General features: G+C 46.8%; 1 protein-coding gene across 3 annotated transcripts; it reads left to right on the top strand.

Annotated features, from left to right (window-relative positions):
* The first annotated feature begins 11,225 nt into the window (after positions 1–11,225).
* LOC101467211 (nuclear factor 7, brain-like) lies at positions 11,226–18,580 on the top strand. 3 transcript variants are annotated; one of them, XM_076884391.1, is made up of 2 exons: positions 11,226–13,738; positions 13,876–18,580. In XM_076884391.1, the coding sequence occupies exon 1, from the start codon at positions 11,753–11,755 to the stop codon at positions 13,088–13,090; it is 1,338 nt and encodes a 445-aa protein (XP_076740506.1). In that variant the 5' UTR covers positions 11,226–11,752; the 3' UTR covers positions 13,091–13,738; positions 13,876–18,580. The 3 variants fall into 3 exon arrangements, with proteins under 3 accessions (XP_076740506.1, XP_076740505.1, XP_076740504.1); XM_076884390.1 differs by having other exon boundaries at positions 11,226–13,801; XM_076884389.1 differs by having other exon boundaries at positions 11,226–15,288; positions 15,451–18,580.
* The last annotated feature ends 4,250 nt before the right edge of the window (positions 18,581–22,830 follow it).

Raw genomic sequence — 22,830 nt, 5'->3', positions numbered from 1 at the left:
GCAACACCACATTGGTCGCACAATAATACAGAGAAAAAACAAAACACCCCGACAAAGTGAGTGTTTGTTTTCCCCACTTTTGCCAAAAACCCTCCTTTGTAACAGAAAACAAAACCTCCAGCAGAACCAGGCTGGAACCAGAACCAGGGAGGGAGATGGTGTCTGTCTCCTGAATCCAAACTGGAAGCTGGTTCCACAGAAGAGGGGCCTGAAAACTGAAGGCTCTGCCTCCCATTCTACTTTTAAATACTCTAGGAACAACAAGTAGGCCTGCAGAGCGAGAGCGAAGTGCTCTAATAGGGTGATATGGTACTACAAGGTCATTAAGATAAGATGCACATTCAGCTGTACTGATTGTGGGTCTGTTCATTGGTTATACTTGGATCATTCATGCAGTCTCATGTGTTTGTCAGCGCTGCCAGGCTTCAGCCAGCTATAAGAGATTCATAAACCTGTAAACATTTGATGTGAGTGGAATCGTCACATTTACTGTGTGCTGAATATCAGTCAGTGGCTCTATCTGCACTTCATCCAGCTGACAGCAGGTGGCAGTGTTGCACTTCACTGAGGAGGAGAAATGCCCTTTGTTTCTGAATGAATCGTCATCATCGCTGTGTGTGTGTGTGTGTGTGTGTGTGTGTGTGTGTGTGTGTGTGTGTGTGTGTGTGTGTGTGTGTGTGTGTGTGTGTGTGTGTGTGTGTTTCTGTCCATCTCATTATGTGTGTGTCCTTGGTGAACAGGTCAGAATTCAGAGCTGAAAATGAATCACACAAACTCTCTAACACACATTTAATCCAGGTGTGTGTGTGTGTGTGTGTGTGTGTGTGTGTGTGTGTGTGTGTGAGGGCGTGTCGGTAAGTTTGATTCGTTTTCATTTTTGCATTCCTTCCTCCACTGAGCATCTTAAAATGACATGTTGACATCTCATTTCATTCAGCGTGCACACACACACACACGCAGACACACACACACGCAGACACACACACACACGCAGACACACACACACACGCAGACACACACACACACACACACACACGCAGACACACACACACACGCAGACACACACACACACGCAGACACACACGCAGACACACACACGCAGACACACACACACACGCACACACACACACGCAGACACACACACACACACACACAGACACACACACACACACACACACACACGCAGACACACACACACACACGCAGACACACACACACACACACACACAGCACGTGAACGTTTCCTGAAGATCCTTACAGAGATCACAGGCAGCTGCTCAGAGTTCAGACTGTGCTGAGGAATACAGGCGCTCACACCGGAGCTCATCAGCTGCGTATAAACTCTGTGTCTCCGTGTGTGTTTGCACATTTTCATTAAATAACTGGACCAATCATCATTAAGAAACGAGGGGTGGCTGTGCCTCCTGTGTGAACTGAACATTCCTCAGAGGTCTGTGGAGCTGCAGCCTGAGTCCAGGTAAGAATCAGTAGCTGCTGTGAGAACGCAGAGCTGGCCACGAGGGTTTGATGTCGCCAGGGGCCCTCAGACGAAATCCTGTGACTGCACAGATCGATGAAACTGCGAGTTTACCAGACCTGCCGTAGATTTGGGACGCGTGATGACGAAGCGGATAAAAGTGAAACAGGGTATGAAGCTGCAGCGGGCGCTCCTCTGACGTCTGGTCGGCGTCTGCTCCACACCGTGGCTGCAGGTTATCGCTGACTGCAGCTGCACAGAGATACACGCAGTGATTTTACTTCATGAGACTTACACTTAAATCAAGCCTCGAATGCACCGAAGACAAAAACACAACAGGACCGCGTGACACACGGCAGCGCTGAAGGACCGCAACAGGTGAGTCACATGACCTAAATCACACAGGGGAGCAACAACACACAGGTGTGCGTGTGCGGGACGGGTGGTGTCTGATGCTGGAGGTCCTCGTAGAGTCCCGATGCACACCTGGGCGTGTTCCCAGTGTGACTCTGTTTCACACTGCTTAAGGCCGTGTGGACCATGGCGCCCCGCCGTGCCTCATGCTCTTCGATGACGCCTCGTACTTTATCCGTCACACGCTGATCATCGTCGGCGTTCTGAGTTTCCAGGCTCGGCTTTAGAGCCGATGTGTCGGGCTGAAGGTTGAGAAGGGATGGATTTTACCGCAAATGATGTTTTCCTAACCAAACATTTAATATCACAATGAGCAAGAGGGAAGAAGTGCAGTCCAACATAAAGACACCTGAGATGTGCCCCATGGCTTGCTGGGTAATATCCCTGTGACTCCTCCTCCTCAAGATCCTTTATTTGTCACATGCGTGGTTATACAAATACAACACATTATATACATTAAAGCAGGGGTGTCCAACTCCAGGCCTCGAGGGCCAGTGTCCTGCAGGGTTAGATGTCTCCTTGATCCATCACAGCTGATTCAAATGGCTGAATGACCTCCTCAACATGTCTCGAAGTTCTCCAGAGGCCTGGGAATGAACTCATCATGTGATTCAGGTGTGCTGACCCAGGGTGAGATCTAAAAGCTGCAGGACACCGGCCCTCGAGGCCTGGAGTTGGACACAGCCTGCTGATGGATCATTTTGTGATCTTTTCTTGTTCCACTGTCTGCCTTTGCAGAAGTAAAATGAAAGCATCATTAGAACCTTTGTCTGTTTCTCTCTTTTGTCTCTTTGAAGCAGATTTGCTGTCAGAACTGCTGTTAAAATCCATGTGAGATCTGTGAGTTAAAATGTGGACATGCTGCAGTTAATCCAGCTCTGCCTCATGTTTCTGTCACTGTGGGGTCTCCTCCTGGTAATACAAATCAATCAACGCCGCACTGATACATTTAATGAGGCATTATCTCACGAAAAACCACAATTTGCATCTCCTCTGGAGAGAAGAGATGAGACGGGCTTATTACTGCGCTGCCACAGAAGCACATTCAGGAAAGAGGGAATATCAAAGTGTAATGAGAAGATCATGAAGTGAAGTGTGTCCTGAAAGCAGGAAGGAGCAACGCTGTGCTGCGTGTTCAAACCTCACAAACCGACCTCGAGGTAAGAACAACACATCCAGTTTGTCTGCAGTCAAACCCTGCAGTTCCTCTGACGTCCAGCAGAGGCAGCGGTGAGAATCTTCCTCTACAGTCAGTGGTGTTCGGTTAACAGCTACGGAGCCCCGCAGGGGACATGGGAGAAAAAAAAACTAAGATGGACTTTTGCGAGATCTCGCAAAACTTTAGCGAGATCTCGCAAAAGTTGAATTCCAACAATGGCGGCAGCTACTTAGCTGTAATAAGATAAGATAAGATAAGATAACCTTTATTAGTCCCACACGTGGGAAATTTGTTTTGTCACAGCAGGAAGTGGACAGTGCAAAAGTTATGAGGCAAAAATTAGAATACAATAAGAATAAATACAGTACACAGCTGTACAGAATAGAATAAAATAAAATACTATATACAGTAGAATAAAATAAAATACTATATACAGTAGAATAAAATAAAATAAATATACAATAAGATAAAAATAGAATACAAATACTATATGCAACTGAGTAAAAATACAACGATGACAGAAAGGATTATTGAATTATTGAAATATTACTCTTTCTGGGTCGCAAAATACACTTTTAAGATATTTTGAGGCGTGACTGTAGTTGTGTAAACGTCAGATATCTGCTCGTTTTACAAGACATCACATATTTGCAAAAGTGCTCCGACGTTTTTGGAGATCTGACACCCGCCATCTCGAAGCTGACGGGAGGTCGAGACCTACTACAGCCGGGAGGAACACCGCTTTCCCGGCACATCGTGCCTCGACCTCCCGGTCAGCTCCGAGCTGGCGGCTAAAACTTTTGCGAGATCCCGAGTTAGTTTTGCGAAATCTCGCAAAAGTCCGTCTTAATTTTTTTTTCTCCCATGTCCCCCGCGGGGCTCCGTAAACAGCTGATCCTGAAGGTGAGAATGGACAGCTGCCCTGACCTCTGCTGTGGAGAACATGATTGGCTGCTCTGTTTCCTGCTTCAGCTGACTGACTCCTTGGGGGCGGGGCTCCTGTTAGCGTAGTGTCTCTGATGCTAATGTCTGTGACTCTGTTATCATCATCATAGTTTATTTATATAGCACTTTAAAAACACACAAAGTGCTGAACAACAGAAATACAAGAGATACAATGACAATAATAAATACGAACAAATAATAAACATAGTAATAACAATAAAATATAAGTAAATACAAGTCGGTTAACCACTGAATCAAAGGCCAGCAAATAAAAATGTGTTTTTAATCTGGATTTACAAACAGGCCCTGATGTCGATTACCTAATGTGAAGAGGAAGATTATTCCAAAGCTTTGGAGCCACGATAGAGAATCATCAGCAGGGCGCCGTCACTCCCAGAGGGTCACAGACACCCACGACCCTGTAAACCAGCACAGGAGGTGATCCTGAAGCATTCACTCAGTCAGTGTGTGGACGTACTCATAGACTGAGATAATGCCGCTTTCCATCTCCTGGTGGTTCGGGCCGTAGATCCTGTGGGTTTCTGTTTGATTCTGCCTGATGGTGGTCAGAGTGGAACCAGCAGAATCAAATGCGCACCTCGTTCAGAAGACCTGCAGTGAAACCAGGTTTTAGTTGTTCGTCAGTAAAATCTCAGAGCTGCACGATGAGGTGGCAGCTGTGGAGGACCGAGAGAGTTACAATAATCACAGTGGGAGACGATTAAAATTACTGTCCACTGAGTGACAGTAAAACTTTGATTGTTGCATTTCTGAGGTGAAGGTGACACCGAGGCTTTTAGCAGATGATTGGTATTACCTGCGATGTGCTGACGTCCTTGGAGAACGTGTCTGGATCGAGCACTAGAACCTGCAGCTGCTGCAGCTGCTGATGTTACCACAGCTGGAGGAATCCTAGAAGAGCCACGCGGTTAGCGACGAAAACACGATGAGCTCATCCGTCTGCCTCAGTCTCGCTTCAGTCGCTGGGTATCATCTTACAGCAGTGTGCACAGGCAGCAATAGCTTTAGTAGCAGATGAACAAAGCCAGCAGCAGCTCCGTCCTTACGCTTAAAGAAGATCAAGCAGATGTTACAGTCTCAGAACCAATCAGAACTGAGTAAATCCAGAAGAAGCGGTCTGGAAGTGAGCACAGACCCGGATGTAAAATGAAGCCGAACGTCTGAGAATCAGCACAGATGTTTGTCCTGAAGAGAACATGAGACTGAGAGCTGCTGAGAGTGACGGTGGTTAGCCGTGAAACACGACAGCTGATGCAGGTGGTGTCTGAAAGGAGAAGATGCCGGTGCAATGCTGAGTTTCCTTTATTGAACATATATCAAAGATTTACACTGATAACTTCAGAAAGGTGAAATACTCTGAAAACACCTTCAACACATCTCCTGGTTTCTTCTTCACGTGTAGGCGGTATTTTACAGACACGAGTGCTCGGTCCTGTGGGGACGCACGGCTGTTCTCAGTTTACAGTAGAGTCAAGTTATTCAGCTCTAAATGAAGTAAAGTACGTGCAGTGAAGCTCAACTTCACTTTTCACTGGACAAGCAGAGAGATACCATCAGTCTGCCCCCTCAGCTGCCCGGAGATACCAGCTCCACTTCCTCCCCACAGACTCTGTCACACACACACACACACACACACACACACACACACACACACACACACACACACACACTCTCTCTCTCTCTACTGTCACACCAACAGAGCCTTGGCCTCACCTGACACCTTGAAAATGTTAAATAAATAGTTGACACCAGTTGATTTTCATGCCTGTTGTGTTAATGCAGTCTGAAGTTGGCCTGTGGCGCCCTCTGCTGGTCACTTAAAGGATCAGAACTCTTCATCCACCCCGACTGCAGCACCTACAGCCTGTGACATCATCCGTGACATCATCAGTGACATCATCAGTGACAACAGCAGTGTTCAGGCATGTTTTTCATGGCAGGACTAGAGCATGTTCGTCCAGCCGGGCCATCAGCAGGACCTCTGCGTGTTACTCAGGAGCCTGAACCCTCAGAAGGGCGTGGCTCTGTGAGTGAGAGTTCTGATTGGACGGCATGGGAACATTACAGACAACCTCATAGGTGTCCAGAGTTTGGTCAGCACGCTGTTCTGTGGAGCTCAGCACCGAGCTGACGGTGGGATCAGCTCGATAAACATGTCAGGAACCACACGTCGCTCTCTTCATGCGTCTCATTTATTCTTAGTTTCTTTCTTCGATGTTATTCACGCACCACATTTGATGGTTGTGCTGCAGACCTGTGAAGGAACAAAGATGTCTGCAGGCTTCATTTAGTTTGCTGATAGTTTGTCTTTAAAAGACTAAAAACGGATGACAAAGAGAAAACTTCGAGAGGAGACTTTTCTGTGTCCTTCACCTCCTCTGGTCTCTTTGTCTCCTGCTGACCGTCCTTGGCCTGAAGTCAAATCTTCTCTGAAAAGCTTCTCTGTCTGCGGTCGCCCCCTCCCTCCCCCGGCATCGATCCGCTGAGACGGTCCATTACAACGTCTGCAGCACAGCGAGAGGAGGGCGAAGGTGGAGGACGAGCGAGGCCACATGGATTGATGGGGAGACAAAGTGGAAGAAGAAGAGCAGGAGGGACAAAACTCCGGTCTTTTAAATGGATGTCCTCCTACAGGCTAAAAATAATGACACGCTTTAGCAGCTGCAGTTCTCCTGGCGTCCAGCAGACGCAGCAGTGAGTCAGTCCCCACAGACCAAACGTGTTTACGGCAGAGGGGGGGGCTAGAGGGGCTTGAACACCCGCCCCTTTCCTGATGGGTGCCCAAAGTGCCCTTTTGTTGAGGCAACCTTTCAAAAAAAAGTTATTATTATTATTTTTAATGTGTGCGTGCGGAGTCCTGTCTGTGCCCCTCAACAATAATATTTAACTATTAATCACAGTTTTGCTAAATAAAAGGATCTGGCTTGCATCAGTCACATGATCACATTTAACCAATGATCGCCCTCGACGGCAGAACGCGCTGGTTACGAGCCGGGAACGAGCTCACGAAGAGCACGCGCATTTGTTGCGGTCCGGAGCTGTAGGAGAAACACAAGTTAACTCAGAGACACAGACTGATGCGACACAACCAGTAAGTAGGTGTACAGCGTACACTGTAGTGTGTAGCACACAGGAGTATTAGCTTATTACGTACACGTTGGTAAGCTGTCTTGTTGCTACTGACGAACTGAAACAAACGAGCGTGCTGTGTGTGCAACAGCGCGACAAACATTACCTGTCCTTTTATTAACTGCACAGGTAGTGCTGGTCACAGCTGCTGCCTACCTGTGTAAGGCTGTCATGGGTCTGTAGCTCTGTCACCGTTTTAGGGAACATATTTAGTTTTAAAGTATTTAGAAACATATTTAGTTTTAAAGTATTTAGAACATGTTTAGTTTTAAAGTAAGTTTCCGGGCTTTTCCTGCCTTTCTGGAGGGATTATATTTCACTAAAAAACGATCTAATATGCATGTCCACATAATTATGCATTATTATAATTATAATATAATGGGGATAGGTTAATTGGAAAATCCAAATTGTCACTAGGTGTGAATGTGAGTGTGAATGGTTGTCTGTCCTTGTGTGTTGGCCCTGCGACAGACTGGCGACCTGTCCAGGGTGTACCCCGCCTCTCGCCCTATGACAGCTGGGATAGGCTCCAGCGCCCCCCGTGACCCTGAAAAGGATAAGCGGAAGCGAATGGATGGATGGATAATTATAATATATTAAAACACACGCTGTATTTTAAAGAACATACATTAAGAAGCAGATTATATTAGATTTATATTTTAAATAAGACAAAAGTTGGATTTTACAGCAGTAAAATGATTGTATCTCTACAGTTTAAACATGTAATAAGCTTTGCCCTGCACAGAGTGGATAGTGAAACACATGGAATCATCATAAATACATTATTTCATATTTATTACTTCCCCCTCCTCATTGCTTTATTATTGTAGCTCTAGTAATAAATAATAATGTAAGGATGCCCATAGTATATACAGTATTCTGAAGAAGGTCTAACATGTCACTGTGTGTGTGTGCATGTGTGTGTTTTATTTAGATGGATTTTTAAAAAAAATATTACTCATGATATAACATTGTGCAGACATGGCTGGTAAGGACATGAGGAGGAAACAGCAGGAGCTGTGTGAGGCTACTAAAGGCAGGGCTATAACATTTTTCTGTCATTTTATTATAGATTAAGTGCTGGAGTTGTTAGGTGTGGATAATTAGATTATAGTTTATTGCAATAGCAAGTTGTGCCTTGTTCTCAGATAGACAGCAAGTGGAGAGTGATGTATGAAATGATGGAAGGAAGAAGAGAAGCAAAGAGTGATTCACAGGCAGAGCCTAAGCGCTGTCACCAATCTTTGCATTTTGTTATCATCTCATGACACTTGTTTAATCAGCTTCCATCTCTCCTGTGGACTTTTTAATGTCTACAGTCTCAGATCAACACAGCCCTGCCCTCCAGCACTATCCACAGCAACCCCTCAACAGCAACATTGTACCCATCAGGTAAAGCATCGGCTACGTTTGCTTTGCCTTGTTGCCCATATTAGATTCTTGATGAATGTGTGTTGTTGTTATCCAGCCTGGTTCAATGTGCCCCTTTTTAACTTTGAGCACCCGCCCCTTTAAACCTCTCTGCACGGCCCTGCTGAGACACGACCTGGTTTAGTCTCTGATATCAAAGTTTCCTCTTTACAACACCTGTACGGATGTTTCTATCACTCACCTGTTTACAGTTTGGTATTATTAGGGGCGTGGCCTCTTTGACTGACAGGTGAATGGTGTAAACAGGACCTCTGGATGTTCTGTGAATGCAGTGCTGAGTGTACTGCATCTCTAATGTGTCTAATCACATGTAGCATTTGCAGTATTATATTAATGATATGCAGTATTTGCAGCATTTGCAGTACATGTCAGGTAACTCCTGCGTTGCTGTGCCTCCGCAGAGTTTACAGGAAGTGGTGCCAGATGAAAACTTTACTTTCCTCCTCCTGCAGCATCTCGTCAGGATGTTTCAGCGTCTGATGGTCAATTACGTTCTGCTGGATTTAATACAGCAAATCGATTTAGATCAGCTTCCAGCATTGAGAGCGAGCAATGACCGTGAATGACAAGCAAGGATTATACTGACTGACTGACACACACACACACACACACACACACACACACACGCACACACACACACACACACACACACACACACACACACACACAGAGAGAGGAAGACAAACGCTTCATGCCTGTTTGCATTGGTTCTGTGTTTTTCGTGCTTTCCTGCTGCTTCAGGAAGCTTCACTGAGGTCCTGCTAGCGTCTCCAGGTGCTGCCACCTGCTGACAAAGACCACAGAAGGGAAGACATAAGACGTCTGTGGACACTGAAAAGATTGAGCCATAAAAATCTACAGACCGTCGTCTGCTCCTGAATGATCGTTGCTGAGAAACGGCCTGCAGCGCCATCACGGACAGAAAGTGTGTTGTCACTTTTTCCTGTTTTCTGACGTGTGGACAAAATCTGCAGTTTGAAAACTGATACTCATGTCACAGTTGAACAATCTTTAATGTCATACACTAAACACCAGCAAAGACCGGTGTGTCTCCATGACTACCAGCAGAGAATAAATATTAAAAACAAGTTCATGGGATGTCAGCTCAGGGCCACAGCTCGTGGGGCCACAGCTCGTGGGGCCACAGCTCGTGGGGGCACAGCTCGGGGGGGCCACAGCTCGGGGGGCACAGATTGGGGCCACAGCTCAGACCTGACAAAGCTGCATCTATGGCCGTCAGCAGGTCTGAGTAAAACGAGCGCTGTCTCCACTTCCTGTCTCTGAGCCGACTCACAGACACAAACAGGTCTGTGATTTCTGATTTTTGGGGAGAGGTAAGCTAAGCTGTACTCACTCACTGACAGAGAGACAGCCAATCAGCTATGTTCACAGTTAGTCCGTCCCACTGTTCATGCTGGCGTATTCATGTGAAAAAAAAGAAGGCAGTTGGATTTCTTCAGGCTCAGGGAAATGTTTCTCCTCTCATCCGAGAGGTGGAGACCCCCAGGAAACGAAACCCGAGAGGGCGTGGTCCTGGTTGGATGGTCCTGACTCGCTGCCAATCAAGTGAGTCGTCACATGAGCTCAGGTGTGAAAACCGTTGGGTGGTCACCATCACCGGGGCCGACGGTGAAACCTCCGTGAGACACCGCCCCGCCATCGTGCGTGGCTTAGTTAACACATAATTATTTTGGTGTTTCCTTGCTGATGTTTATGTTAATGGTTTATTTGAGCTTTTGTTGTATTTTGAATTCTACTTTTCCCCTTTATTACTCGAGTCTTTGTCACATCTTTATTAACCAGATAATCAAACAGTCAGAGCTCTGCGGAGCCAACCATCCCTTTAACGTTAACTAGTAATGACTTCATGAACTTCTTCACAAATCACATTTTAATCATTAGAGAAAAAATTACCAGTAATCATCCCACAGATGTAATATTATCTGCAGCTACTCTTAGTACCATTGATGTTAAGTTAGACTCTTTTTCTCCAATTGATCTTTCTGAGTTAACTTCAATAATTACTTCCTCCAAACCATCAACGTGTCTTTTAGACCCCATTCCTACAAAACTGCTCAAAGAAGTCCTGCCATTAATTAATGCTTCGATCTCTAATAATCAGCTATGTACCACAGGCCTTCACAGGCACAATAATGCATTACATTACTGCATTACTAAAAAATGTAATGTGATTACAGTGAGGTGTTACACCTGACACGGTGTAATCAGCCCTCTGTGTGTCTTTTTATAAGAATCCTCACAGTGTGTCTCACTGACAGCAGTGGCCTCTCAGGTCTCTGTGACGCCGCCATCGTTCTGCTGTTACGATGCCAGCGTGCTCACAGGGCAGTCTGGGTTTACCTTCTCTCTGATTTCTGCAGTAACACGGAAGAGTCGTCCTCACGCCTGACGAAATAAACCGGTCGGTGAAATGACGTGAAAAGGATTTAAAATAATAAAAACCTGTTTGAATAATCAGGAGGAAAAGACGTTTATGGAGTTAAAGTTTGTTTGAGGAAGTCGTTCAGTCGTTACGACCCTTTGTGTCACGTCTTACTTTTACTAAAATAACATGAGAGAGCCTGACCGTCTTTTGAAAATCTCCAAAAATACAACAAACCCTGTTCTTTAAATCTGCTGATGCAGTAAATCCTGAGAATACAGACAAAGTGTTTCCTGCAAAAAGGCCTGAATTAAATCACCAAGTACTCAAATCACACGTTACATAAACCGCATCTTTAAACGAAACGTTGGTGGAAACGAGACGCTGAACACACGTCAGTGATCACCACACCGCTGCTGCAGATTTTCCACTCTGATAACTGTGGAATGAAAGAAACCTGACCTGCAGGTAACAGAAGCATTCATGTGATCTCACAGAGCTCCGCCCTCACCTGTCTCGCCTGCCGTAAAACAGAAAGCAGGTTGTTATTCTAACCAAAGACACAGACGGACAGACTGAGCTTCAGCTGCTGATGCTCCACAGTGAAGGCTCACGGGGATTTCCATTTATCAGTAGCTTGTGTCGTGCAGCTTCGTGCCACATGGAGAACAGGTTCTGTGGTTTGTGTCTCATGCAGTGACAATAAAGGCATTCATTCAGCAGCAGAGGAGGGAGGGGAACCAGGACTGACTGTACTTCCTGTCTGCTGCTTCCAGCCTCACTCGGAGACTCCATGGCTTCCAGATCAGAGGAGGATCTGTGCTGTCCGATCTGTCGCGACATCTTCAGAGATCCCGTTCTTCTGTCGTGCAGCCACAGCTTCTGTAAAGACTGTCTGAGGAGATGGTGGAGAGAGAAGCCAACACAGGAGTGTCCGATGTGTCAGAAAAGATCTTCGAGGGTGGATCCACCGGTTAGTCTGGTGCTGAAGAACCTGTGTGAGTCGTTTGTAGAGAGGAGAGATCAGAGAGCTTCAGAGGATCTCTGCAGTCTGCACTCTGACAACGAGCAGACGAAGCACAGCGACCACACGTTCAAGCCCATCGATAAAGCTGCACAACAACACAAGAATGACCTTCAGGAAACTGTGGAAGCTTTAAAGCAGAAGTTAAAGGTCTGTGAAGAAGTCCAGGTGAACTTTGATCAAACAGCAGGACACATTAAGGCCCAGGCCCGACGCACAGAGAGGAAGATTAGGGAGCAGTTTAAGAAGCTTCACCAGTTTCTAGCAGAGGAAGAGGAGGCCAGGCTGACCGTGCTGTGGGAGGAAGAGGAGCAGAAGAGCTGGATGATGAAGGAGAAGATGGAGGCTCTGAGCAGAGAGATAGCAGCTCTTTCAGACACAATCAGAGCCACAGAGGAGGAGCTGAGAGCTGAAGACGTCTCATTCCTGCACAACTACAAGGCTGTGGTGGAAAGAGCCCAGCGCTGCCCCCTGCTGGATGATCCACAGCTGCCCCCGGGAGCTCTGATAGACCAGGCCAAACACCTGGGCAACCTGACCTTCAGCATCTGGAACAACATGAAGTATATGGTCTCCTACACTCCTCTGATCCTGAACCCAAACACTGCAAACCCTGAACTGACCCTGTCCGAGGATCTGAGCAGCGTGAGGGTGGGTGGGCTGCAGCAGCTCCCCGATAATCCAGAGAGGTTTGATCATCTCTGCTTCGTCCTGAGCTCTCAGGGCTTCACCTCAGGGGCCCACAGCTGGGTGGTGGAGGTTGGAGACTGCGGACACTGGGGACTGGGCGTGTTAGCGGAGTCCGTCCGGAGGAAGGGACCCATACGCTCTGGATTTGGTGGAATAGGATTCAATCAAGGTGAATACTCAGCTCGCTCAGGATCTGCTGCCCCCACCGTCCTGCAGCTGCAGAAGAAGCTCCAGAGGATCCGAGCGAGTCTGGACTGGGACGGAGGACAGCTGTCGTTCTCTGACGCTGACACTGACACACACATACACACCTTCACACACACTTTCACGGACAGGATGTTTCCCTTCATCAGCATCGGGGATAAAGTCCCAGTGAAGACTCTGCCCGTGAAGCTGTCGGTGGATCGGAGCTATTAAACCAAACGACACGTGACCCCGTCTGAGCCCGGAGGGAGGAGTGTGTGTCTGCTGGACAGGTTTGTTCTCGTATGTAACTCATGTTGCTGTGTATAAGCCTGTGTGTGGATCAGCAGCTCATCTGTCACTGTTCACCTGAACTGTCCTCTCAGCAGCCTCTGTCCACAGACTGTAAATAAAAGAGCTCAGCTAATGTGACCTCTGACCTCTTCACTTGTTCTCAGACAGCTGACACTGCACACACACACACACACACACACACACACACACACACACACACACACACACACACACACACACACTCTACTGTCACACCAACAGAGCCTTGGCCTCACCTGACACGGCACCTGAGGGTGGAGGGCTCAGAGGGCTCATTCAGAGGCCCCTCCTCCTCTGTGCGACTCTCGTGTTACGGCTCGCTCTTGGCCTGACCCCACCCCCGTGGGAGGCGCTGACATGAGCTGCTGTCACAGGGCACACCTATCTCCACCACACGAACATGGCGACTCATTCAAATAAGACATTTGAAATCTGAGACGGTGCTTCTCAGAGTCAAATCCACAGTCAGCAGCCGTCACAGCTGCAGGCAGCTCGCTCCAAGCTGCACTCACCTCCGACCTGTGTTTCTTTCTCCGCCCTTCCTGGCAGGTACTAAGAGCTTTCCTGTGCAAGGACCTGACACATAATAATCTCAGGCAGCTTTTCGGAGAGGTGAGGCCAAGATTGGTGGGCAGCTGGGATCAAGGTGGCAATCGCTTACTTCCTGACGTTCTTCTTTCCTGCAGTTTCTCCTCCAGCGAAGGTGTGACAAACGGCTTTCTCTGCTGCCGCAGGAAATACAGCTCTCCAGCCACCTCAATGAGTCATGAAGGAAAGATGGCGGAGTGCCTTGGGAGCTGTGCGGTGATGGAAAACCAACACTGGGACTCATTTGTGTTTGTTGAACAGCAGCAGAGATGAAGAAGTGCCTCAGAGGACTCGACGGCGAGCAGCCAGCATGTTCCTGAGGCCTTTAGTAGACGCGCAGGCAGGAAGTCGCTTTAGTTCTGCCTGACTCTGATTTACAGACCAACCGTGGAGCACGCCGCTGAAGCCCGATGATGAGCTGTCAGCACAGCGAGCGCACTATGATGCACGACGAGCCGAACACACGAGCGTGGCGGGGAGACGGAACTTCAGTGTCAGAAGGGTTACTGCATTAAACAACGCCCACTTTGATGCCGTGACCACGTCCTCGTCAGAACACCTGGACAGGTTCCTCTGAGCTCCTCCGGTCCCAGCCCGGCGCCCCGGAGCGTTTGGTGCCCGGCCCGTTGAAGCCTCGGTAGAGAGCTGTGATTGGCTCCTGGAATATTTCAGCTGCTCTCACGCCCGAGGACGTTTCTGTGCCGCAGCGCTCGGCCCGTCTCCTGCTGCCTCCTGCTGTCGGTCGCTCCAGCTCCCGTTTCCCTGTGACTCAGAGACCCTGTCTGACCTCTGACCCCGAGCAGGCTCCTCCTCCTGGTCAGCAGCTCGTTAGATGCAGCAAAGCTCCCAGAGCTTTAACTGACCTGCTCTTCCAGCCCCTCCCTCAGGTCGTCGGCCCGAGGATCAGGGATCAGCTGCCGTCAGACGGCGTTTGGGTAATTAGGAGTCGGATGTTCTTTAGAAATAAACTTATTTCACTCCAGACGTGTTCGCTTTGAGCACCATGATGCGGTCACGTCTAGGCTCAGACTGTAATCACACTTCATGCAAACCCCTCTGACGGACCACAGGGAAGCACATCTTGTTCCCTGGACCTGTGCTCGCGCTCTAGCAGACGACCCCCTCGGCCACATGCACGAGTCATGTTTCTGTGCAGAGTGACGGCACCAGTTCACTGCTACCAATCGCTCATCCCGCAGAGAGCTAACCTCAGCAAACACAGCTCGTGTGATTCAGTGCAGAGACAAAGGCCCGCGTGAGTCGTTGTGGGCGTTTGGTTTGGATGAAAGCCTCGGGAGGCCTCGAGCGTCGGATGAAAGCTGCCTTTTGTTGATTGGATTCACTTCAGAGATGTAGTTTCACCTGCGTGGGTCGTTTTCTCACAGTTATCAGTCAGAGGTGAAGTCCAGCAGTCTGATGAACTGCGAACACAGGAAGACCCACGTTTACTGCCCGCTCACATGCAGCGCTTCAAAACCAGAGTCCCACCCTCAGACCGAACACACAGCTGTGTGAGTAAAACTCGCGTTTAGTCTTTAAAATACAAATCATACTGGTGGTAGTAAAAGATTAGGGCAGTAAGCTCTCAGTACACCTGCACAGGTACGCTGCTGGCCGTGAGTCAGACATGCTGCCGGCAACTTTGAATAATCTTTGATTATTACTGTGGACAGAATTTCCAGGTCTCAGGTCGTTCCTGTTTGGAGCTGTTGAGGCTGAACCAGACGGCAGACAGACTCATCTCTGCGAGCTGTCGTCACTTGACCAGGGCGGGACACGTGTGATGGGTCGCCGTCGCTGAACAGACGGCGCTCACACCGCAGAGACGTTCCTCTTTTCCTTTTTTGCTTTTAAGGTGAAGCTTCTGCAAACGTTGCTGCTGAGTCTTCAGACAGATTCACCAACGTCTGCACGCTGCGTTAGCTACGACTCACCTGAGCAGATCTTGTCCTCGTGCACCAGCAGCAGGAAGTCACATACACGGCAGTAAATATTCACGTTTTACTATCATTATTATTCATGACTGTATTAGTCGAAACCTTATAAGTGAAAAAGTTGTAAACAGCTGAAACTTGGATTTTTGAGATGGTGAAACTTTATTTAGGACTCCAGACTTCCCAACAGCCACTCAGAGACCCGCCCACACGGCTCGGCGGTTCCTCACAGCCTGGATGTGAAACTCGTTCTGTGGAATAAAGAGAACAAAGGCATCTTTACTCTGGGCCACTTGCTTTCGACTGACTGTTAGTGCACGAGATTTCTGCTGGAAACCTGAAATTCAGCCACAGAAACGCTGTGGTTTGATCCCGCCTCCTCCGCGCTACAGGTCCAAGTAATCTGGGCGAGATCAGAAGCTCCGAGTTGCTCCTGAGCTTCAGCGTGAAGCTGTTACTGCTGCATTTACCAGGCTGAGGTCAGGAAACACTGATGAGGTCTCACACCGAGCTGACGTTCACGTTCGAGCTGCTTCTCAGTAATTACAGCTATAATTATAATTATGGCTCCAGAGCCTGAGCTGGTATCTCTCACACACCAGCTCAGTGTTGGGCTGTCTCTGTAAAAATATTTTATCACTGAATAAAACTCAACTTTAGATGAGATGAAAAATATGCTTCAAATAAGTTTAATCTGAATCTGAGGAGGACCTGATGGATGTGATCAGGCGCAGAAGTGTTTCTATTGGAGCGTCTGCTCTGAGCCTGGGTCCAGATAAACAGCCTCAAACAGACAAACACCTGAAACAGGAAAATCAAACTGACAAACACAAACTTCGCTCACATGAAAAGTGTTCTGGTCTCAGCTCGTTCTGCGCCTGCGGTTTTGTTTTCAAGGACGCTGGGTGGAATTAGCATCAGTGGGAGTCTTCAGGTCAGAAGCTCATCACTGTAACCTTCAGGCTGCTGTCAGAAAAACAAATGAAAGTCTTTGTGATCTGCAGGCCTGAGCGCCGCTCACTGCACGCTGAGGAAAATGGAAGACCTTGGCATTTCCAAAGGAAATGTTAACACGCTGCGATTCTGGTTCCACATTTTAACACACTGTCATCCTGTCATGTTGGGACTCATAAAGGCTTCACATACAGTGAGTGTGTGTGTGTGTGTCCGTACTGTAGCAGTCAGGCGGAGGCTGATATATCTGCAATGACGTGCCTTAAACAACGGCGAGGAAGATAAGTGAGGTCGGCGTGAAATATGATTAAAGCACAGCCGTCCCCTCGCCTTTGATTTAAAGGAGCACGACACAAACAACTCATCTCTCCCACCCACACACAGACTTCAGAGGAAAAGCATGAAAAACCAGCAAAGAGCAAAAGAGGACAGAGAGGACGGAGACGCCACGTCAGCACTCCGACAGCAAGTTTGGGGCACCTTTTACTCTTTAACGTGAAAAAGTCCTGCAGGAAGAAACGAGTCTGACCGTCGCATCAGCTGACCCCGTGCAGGACCGTCAGTCAGCTGACGTTTGTCCGGGTGCAGCGTTCCAGGTTATTCGGCTTATTTCTGGATAGCAGGGAAGTGTTCATGAACTGTGGAGTCCACGTGTTTCCTGCCCTGCGCGGGGCAGCAGGTGCAGCTCCAATCTGAGATGTTTTACAGGTTTCTGTTGCAGCGAGCTCCTGTTCTGTGACGCAGCGACAGGGTGGCAAAGAAATCAGATGGGGAGGCAAAACCCAAGCCTTTCTTTCTCAAACACATGCAGGTGGTTACATGTGGTTAAAATGATTCAAATGCAGTAAGTTTACATGCTTTTCATATAAATATGGTCCATAACTTGATTATTGTCTGTAGCCCACAGAATTACACACTTTAGTTACATAAAACATGAGTTTTGCTCTTCTGTACTGTACAGCCTGTATAATAAATAAATATGTCGCCCAATAAATATAAAACCCAGAAAGCTGCACAACACTGGCGCTTCATTTACAAACACTAACTGAAGTTTCACTGTTGTTTGTTAGTGAATCATCAAATTGTTACGTTCTTAGATTACACAACATGTCAGAAATCTGCACTGTCATGAACAAAAATGTAAACCTCGTTTTTCATGATTTGTTGGATTCACCCTCTGAAATACAACTGCTCATTTTACGTTTGTGTTTCACATTCAAACTGGTTCATTTTGCTTTTCCTGCTCGGTTTCAGTCGTTCAGCCTCACGTGTCTGAATTTAGCTGTTCTTTCATTGACAAACTGTATTAATGTTACTGATCTGAGCTCACACAAAACACTTAAAATCCTAGTTGTAGTTTTTTACTGTAAAAAAAACCCACAGACATGTTGAGTAAATTATTTTTATAACTTGAAATGCAAATATAAATTGTATAAGCTTATGCACACATTTTGTAAACACATACAACTATTTATCTAAAAATGCAGCCAATACACCTGCTGTTTTTTATTTTGTACAACCATTTAATAATATTACTAAAACTAAAATGAGAGAACAATCAGGTGTCGCAATAAGATTCACAAATGATGTGTGTCAGTAAAAACATAAAACAGAGCAGCACAGGCAGAAAGCTGCAGGCCTGACAGCAGCAGCTGTATCACTGCGCTGGTTTTCTACCTGGTGACTGTGTTTACGTTGCAACGTGCCTTTGTGACATTCATTAGTGCCCTCACTGACACACAAAACAAAACAGCAACTACACACTCCACACGAAACGTCACAATGTTCCCACATCTAAAAACTCGCTCGCAGTATTTAGAGAAAAGCATGGCTTATATATTCTTTTAATCATAACTCTGGATTTACTGAACTGTAATTAAAATTTAAAATCATCCTTTGAAGTCCGAACCTTCAATATGGGCTGAAATAGAGACTGTTGACTGTAACTACGCTCAAACTGTTAATGCTATCTTACTTGAACACTGTCATATGTAAAACTAGGGTGGCACTTGCCACCCCATGCCACCCTTCTAGATCCGCCCCTGCACCACGAGCCGCTTTACAGCACCCTCCATTCTGATTGGGGCAGAAGCAAGCAGCAGAGAATTAGTAGCAGAGAGGAGTACGTGTTGTTACTCATGCTGGATTTATTGGATTTTAGGAAGCAGGTGGAAATCGTTGTTTTATCTCTCCGCTGAGCCGAAGCCGTTTCTGCTCACTGACAGTATAGAGAATATACGAAGAGGTTAATGTTATACGACTGAAAGTAACAGCTGCTGCAGACAGCGCTGTGAGTGTGTGCGTGCTTTAAGCACTTTGGTCAGTAAGACTGGGAAAGAGCTGCTGTAGTAATAAAGTTTAGCCTGACAGAAACAGGAGAATAAAAATGTGACTGCGAGATGGAGCAGATTTATTGATCTCTCAGGGCTGTCATCACGGAGAATCTGATGGGTTATAATCAAATGCTTCATTAAATGAATGTTTGAAGACAGTTTAAGGCAGGGGTGTCCAACTCCAGGCCTCGAGGGCCGGTGTCCTGCAGGTTTTAGATCTCACGCTGGGTCAGCACACCTGAATCACATGATTAGTTCATTCCCAGGCCTCTGGAGAACTTCAAGACATGTTGAGGAGGTCATTCAGCCATTTAGATCAGCTGTGTTGGATCAAGGACATGTCTAAATCCTGCAGGACACGGCCCTGGAGGCCTGGAGTTAGACACCCCTGGTTTCAGGTTTTGTTCTTTCAGCCTCTGTGAAGTTTAACTCTGAGGGTGAAGAACAAAAAGTGGTCAGCAGGTGCAGTGTAGCTGTTCATACAGATATAAAATTATTTGGAGGTTTCAGAAAAAACTAAATAAGGGTCTGAAGCTGCATCTGAGACCATCAGGAAAACCAGCTCTGGAGCAGGTCAGGTTCACAAGTACAGAAATGACCCAGCTTCACAGCAGAGGACGTTAACCCTGAAGATACCTGATGAGGTAAGTACAAACCTGTGAATCTACCTGTGACATCAAGACATCAGCAGTATCTTTGTGTTTTTATAAGTAATGATTTAAGATGAGTACAGTATGGTATCTTTGATTATCTGTCTGTGTCACAGACATGCTGTTGGAGTGGGTGAAACACGAACCTTAAAGAGTTAATATTGTAAAGACCCTACAATAATACAGAGACAACAGAAAACCCCAGCAATTATATGAACCCCTATAAGCAAACACAGTTGGTGACAATGGGAAGAAAAAACCTCCAGCAGAACCAGTGACCGACTGGGGTGAAAACAGCGAGCCAGAGATTAATAATCAGTAATGATAAGGGGCCTGAAAGTTGAAGGCTCAGCCTCCCAGTCTACTTTCAAATACTCTAGAAACAACAGGCAACCTGCAGTGTGACTTCTGATGGATGATGGATGGATTCAATTCAATTCAATTTTATTTATATAGCGCCAAATCACAACAAAAGTCGCCTCAAGGCGCTTCATAGATACAGAGAAAAACCCAACAATCATATGACCCCCTATGAGCAAGCACTTTGGCGACAGTGGGAAGGAAAAACTCCCTTTTAACAGGAAGAAACCTCCAGCAGAACCAGGCTCAGGGAGGGGCGGGGCCATCTGCTGTGATTGGTTGGGGTGAGAGAAGGAAGACAGGATAAAGACATGCTGTGGAAGAGAGACAGAGATTAATAACAGATATGATTCAATGCAGAGAGGTCTGTTAACACATAGTGAGTGAGAAAGGTGACTGGAAAGGAAAAACTCAATGCATCATGGGAATCCCCGGCAGCCTACGTCTATTGCAGCATAACTAAGGGAGGATTCAGGGTCACCTGGTCCAGCCCTAACTATATGCTTTAGCAAAAAGGAAAGTTTGAAGCCTGATCTTGAAAGTAGAGATAGTGTCTGTCTCCTGAATCCAAACTGGAAGCTGGTTCCACAGAAGAGGGGCCTGAAAACTGAAGGCTCTGCCTCCCATTCTACTTTTAAATACTCTAGGAACAACAAGTAGGCCTGCAGAGCGAGAGCGAAGTGCTCTGATAGGGTGATATGGTACTACAAGGTCATTAAGATAAGATGGGGCCTGATTATTTAAGACCTTGTATGTGAGGAGCAGGATTTTGAATTCTGGATTTACCAGGAAGCCAAAACAGGAGAAATCTGCTCTCTCTTTCTAGTCCCTGTCAGGACTCTTGCTGCAGCATTTTGGATCAGCTGAAGGCTTTTCAGGGAGTTTTTAGGACTTCCTGATAATAATGAATTACAGTCGTCCAGCCTGGAAGTAATAAATGCATGAACTAGTTTTTCAGCGTCACTCTGAGACAGGATGTTTCTAATTTTAGAGATGTTGCACAAATGGAAGAACGCAGTCTTACATATTTGTTTAATATGTGCGTTGAAGGACATATCCTGGTCAAAAATGACTCCAAGGTTCCTCACAGCGTTACTGGAGGCCAAGGTAATGCCATCCAGAGCAAGAATCTGCTTAGATACCATATTTCTAAGCTTTTCAGGGCCGAGTACAATAACCTCAGTTTGATCTGAATTAAGAAGCAGAAAGTTAGCGGCCATCCAGGTCTTTATGTCTTTAAGACATTCCTGCAGTTTAACTCATTGGTGTGTGTTATCTGGCTTCATGGACAGATAGAGCTGGGTGTCATCTGCATAGCAGTGTAAATGTATGCTATGTCTTCTAATGATGCTGCCTAAGGGAAGCATGTATAATGTAAACAGAATTGGTCCTAGCACTGAACCCTGTGGAACTCCATAATTAACCTCAGTGTGTGAAGAGGACTCTCCATTTACATGCACAAACTGGAGTCTATTAGATAGATATGATACAAACCACTGCAGCGCAGTACCTGTAATACCTACAGCATGTTCTAATCGCTCTAATAGGATATTATGGTCGACAGTATCGAACGCTGCACTGAGGTCTAGCAGGACAAGCACAGAGATGAGTCCACTGTCAGAGGCCATAAGAAGATCATTTGTAACCTTCACTAAAACTGTTTCTGTGCTGTGCTGAGCTCTGAAACCTGACTGAAACTCTTCAATGGATGAATAATGGATGGATGGATGGATGGAAGGATAATGGATGGACAGATGATGGATGATGGATGGATGGATGGATGGATGGATGATGGATGGATGGATGGATGGATGGATGATGGATGGATGGCTGGATGATGGATGGATGATGTCACAGTTGTGGAATAATGTGGGCAGGGCTTCCCTGTTTGAGGCTAATGAGTGATTTAAAGTGTGCGGGACAGTTAAAGTGCAGAGGATGGGGGGCTGAATGAATACTTCATGAAATGAGGTCATTGTTATCCGTGCTCAGGCTGCACGCTCACTGCAGGAGCGTGCAGCCTGAGCACTGCACCCACTCACTGCACCCTAAAGCTCATCTCAGAGCTTCAGGGTGAAATTAAAAGAAGAAGACATGAGTGAGTAAATACTGTGATTTACAAATGTTCAGACAGCCTGTAGTCTCCCTCTGTGCTCAGCGCTCCACCTACAGCTGTGTGTGGTTATCTGCAGCACAGATGTTTGTTTTTGCTGCTGCTGCTCAAAGGCACGCTGGAAAAGGATGAAGAAAAATATGGTGAAAATGTCCTGATCAGTAAACGTCTGCCACTGCAAACACTGTCACAAAGGTGTGTCAGTAAATGTTTAATCGTTTCCTCCTCACACGTCTCCACCTGCAGTGTTTCCTCTCTAAATGTCGGCGCGTACCGTAAATAAATCGTTTTGTTGCACGCTGCACTCGCTCCCTTTTTCTCTGAGACATTCACTAAATATTTCATCGAGGTTTCTCCCCGCTCTGCCTCCTGCTCAAACCCAGAGTCAGCACAAACTGGGTACATAAAGAGCTCGGCTTAAGTGTACTGCACTGCAAGCCGGCCTTCCTTTTTCATGTTGTGTATCAGGTTCCCTGCAGCTCTGCTCACAGAGGATGTTCCTGTGAAACTGGTCCTCTAGGAGCTGCACAACAGGGCCAGATTTACAGATGAAACTTTCAGCAACACCGGATAAATAAATAATTAACCTGCATCACAGCAGCGCTCACCTGCAGCATGCATTATGGACAAGCTTCTCCATCAGCATCTTCCTCCAGGGTCAGCGGGGCTCAGGTTCAGCGCCGCACAGTCACGCTCTTTGTTATTCAGC

This window comes from Maylandia zebra, linkage group LG5 (genome assembly GCF_041146795.1).
Source record: "Maylandia zebra isolate NMK-2024a linkage group LG5, Mzebra_GT3a, whole genome shotgun sequence".
Lineage (NCBI taxonomy): Eukaryota > Metazoa > Chordata > Actinopteri > Cichliformes > Cichlidae > Maylandia > Maylandia zebra.
Note: the sequence above shows the minus strand (reverse complement) of the source record. Positions and strands in the feature narration are given on the sequence as shown.

Bases quoted from the DNA above. Each gene is read 5' to 3' on its own strand.
- LOC101467211 (XM_076884391.1), top strand. From the start codon at position 11,753: ATGGCTTCCAGATCAGAGGAGGATCTGTGCTGTCCGATCTGTCGCGAC.